The sequence below is a fragment of the Phaethon lepturus genome, unplaced genomic scaffold, assembly GCF_000687285.1.
Source record: "Phaethon lepturus isolate BGI_N335 unplaced genomic scaffold, ASM68728v1 scaffold31420, whole genome shotgun sequence".
NCBI lineage: Eukaryota > Metazoa > Chordata > Aves > Phaethontiformes > Phaethontidae > Phaethon > Phaethon lepturus.
In genome coordinates, this window is record NW_010511683.1 from 1 (window position 1) to 1,091 (window position 1,091).

A 1,091-nucleotide genomic window follows, 5' to 3' on the forward strand; every position below is an offset into this window, starting at 1 on the left:
TCGTGCAACTGTTCAGTAAAACGCTGGAGACGACCTTCCCATTTATTTTTTCTTTGTGGTTTATTCTTTACCTGGAAGCCCAGAGGGGTTTCTAGGGCACCTGACAGCTTCCCCAGGGCTTGGGCAGGTGGGAAGGCTGTTTGTAACCTTTGGTGCTCGACCACAGCCCAAGGTGGGACCCCAGCTGTGCGCTCAAGTCCCCGTCTCAGCCCTCCTCCCGTCCTCCGCAGGGATCGGCGTGGGACTGGTCGGCTTCGGCCTCTTCTTCATCCTTTTTGGGATGCTTTTGTACTTCGATTCAGTGCTCCTGGCCTTCGGGAACGTGAGTACAGTGGGGCCGGGGCTCCCCGCAGCAGGCGCTTATGCCCAGATGGATTTCTCTGACCTGCTCCCCTTCATCCTTCCAGATCCTCTTCCTCTCTGGCTTGGTCTTCATCATCGGCTTCAGGAGGACCTTCACCTTCTTCTTCCAGAGGCCAAAGCTGAAGGGCACAAGCTTCTTCCTCGGAGGGGTCCTCGTTGTCCTCATGAGGTGGCCCCTCCTGGGCATGCTGCTGGAGGCTTACGGCTTCATCATCCTCTTCAGGTCTGTCCCCCAGCGCCCGACTCCCCGGTGTGGCATGGGTGCCCTGGACCGGAGAGCAGGAGCTGGGCGAGCCTGCCCCCGCTGCTCCCACCCTGGTGAAATTCTGGCACGAGGCTTAACAGAGATTTTTGGTTTGATACAGGAGTTTTTTCCCAGTGGCTTTTGGGTTTTTGGGCTCACTAGCAAACATCCCCGTGCTGAGCAAGGTGAGCAGGCGCTGGGCACGGTTCTCCCGGGCAGATGTGACCCTTGGGGTTTGCAGTCCTTGGGTGATATCAATCCCAGATCGCTGTAGTTGGGACCAGACAGGGAAGGTCACTGCGGTCCCTCCGCAGGGCCCTGAGGATGCACTGGAGGATTTTAGTTCCAATCAGGATCTGTCCCTGTTGCAGCTCTTGCAGAAGGTGGGAGACAGCAGCTCCATGGTGTGACTTGCGAGACAGGCCGAATCGCTGGCGATGGGACGGCGCGAGTGAGCCCTGGGTCCGGCTCTCCCGCACCTCTC

General features: G+C 58.6%; 1 protein-coding gene across 1 annotated transcript; it reads left to right on the forward strand.

Moving 5' to 3' along the window:
• Window positions 1–230: 230 nt before the first annotated feature.
• GOLT1A (golgi transport 1A) lies at window positions 231–1,017 on the forward strand (the record flags this gene model as incomplete). The annotated part of the gene is made up of 4 exons (XM_010284792.1): window positions 231–322; window positions 408–586; window positions 729–792; window positions 979–1,017. Coding segments are annotated over 4 exons (374 nt in total), but the record flags the coding sequence as incomplete, so codon positions are not given.
• Window positions 1,018–1,091: the final 74 nt, after the last annotated feature.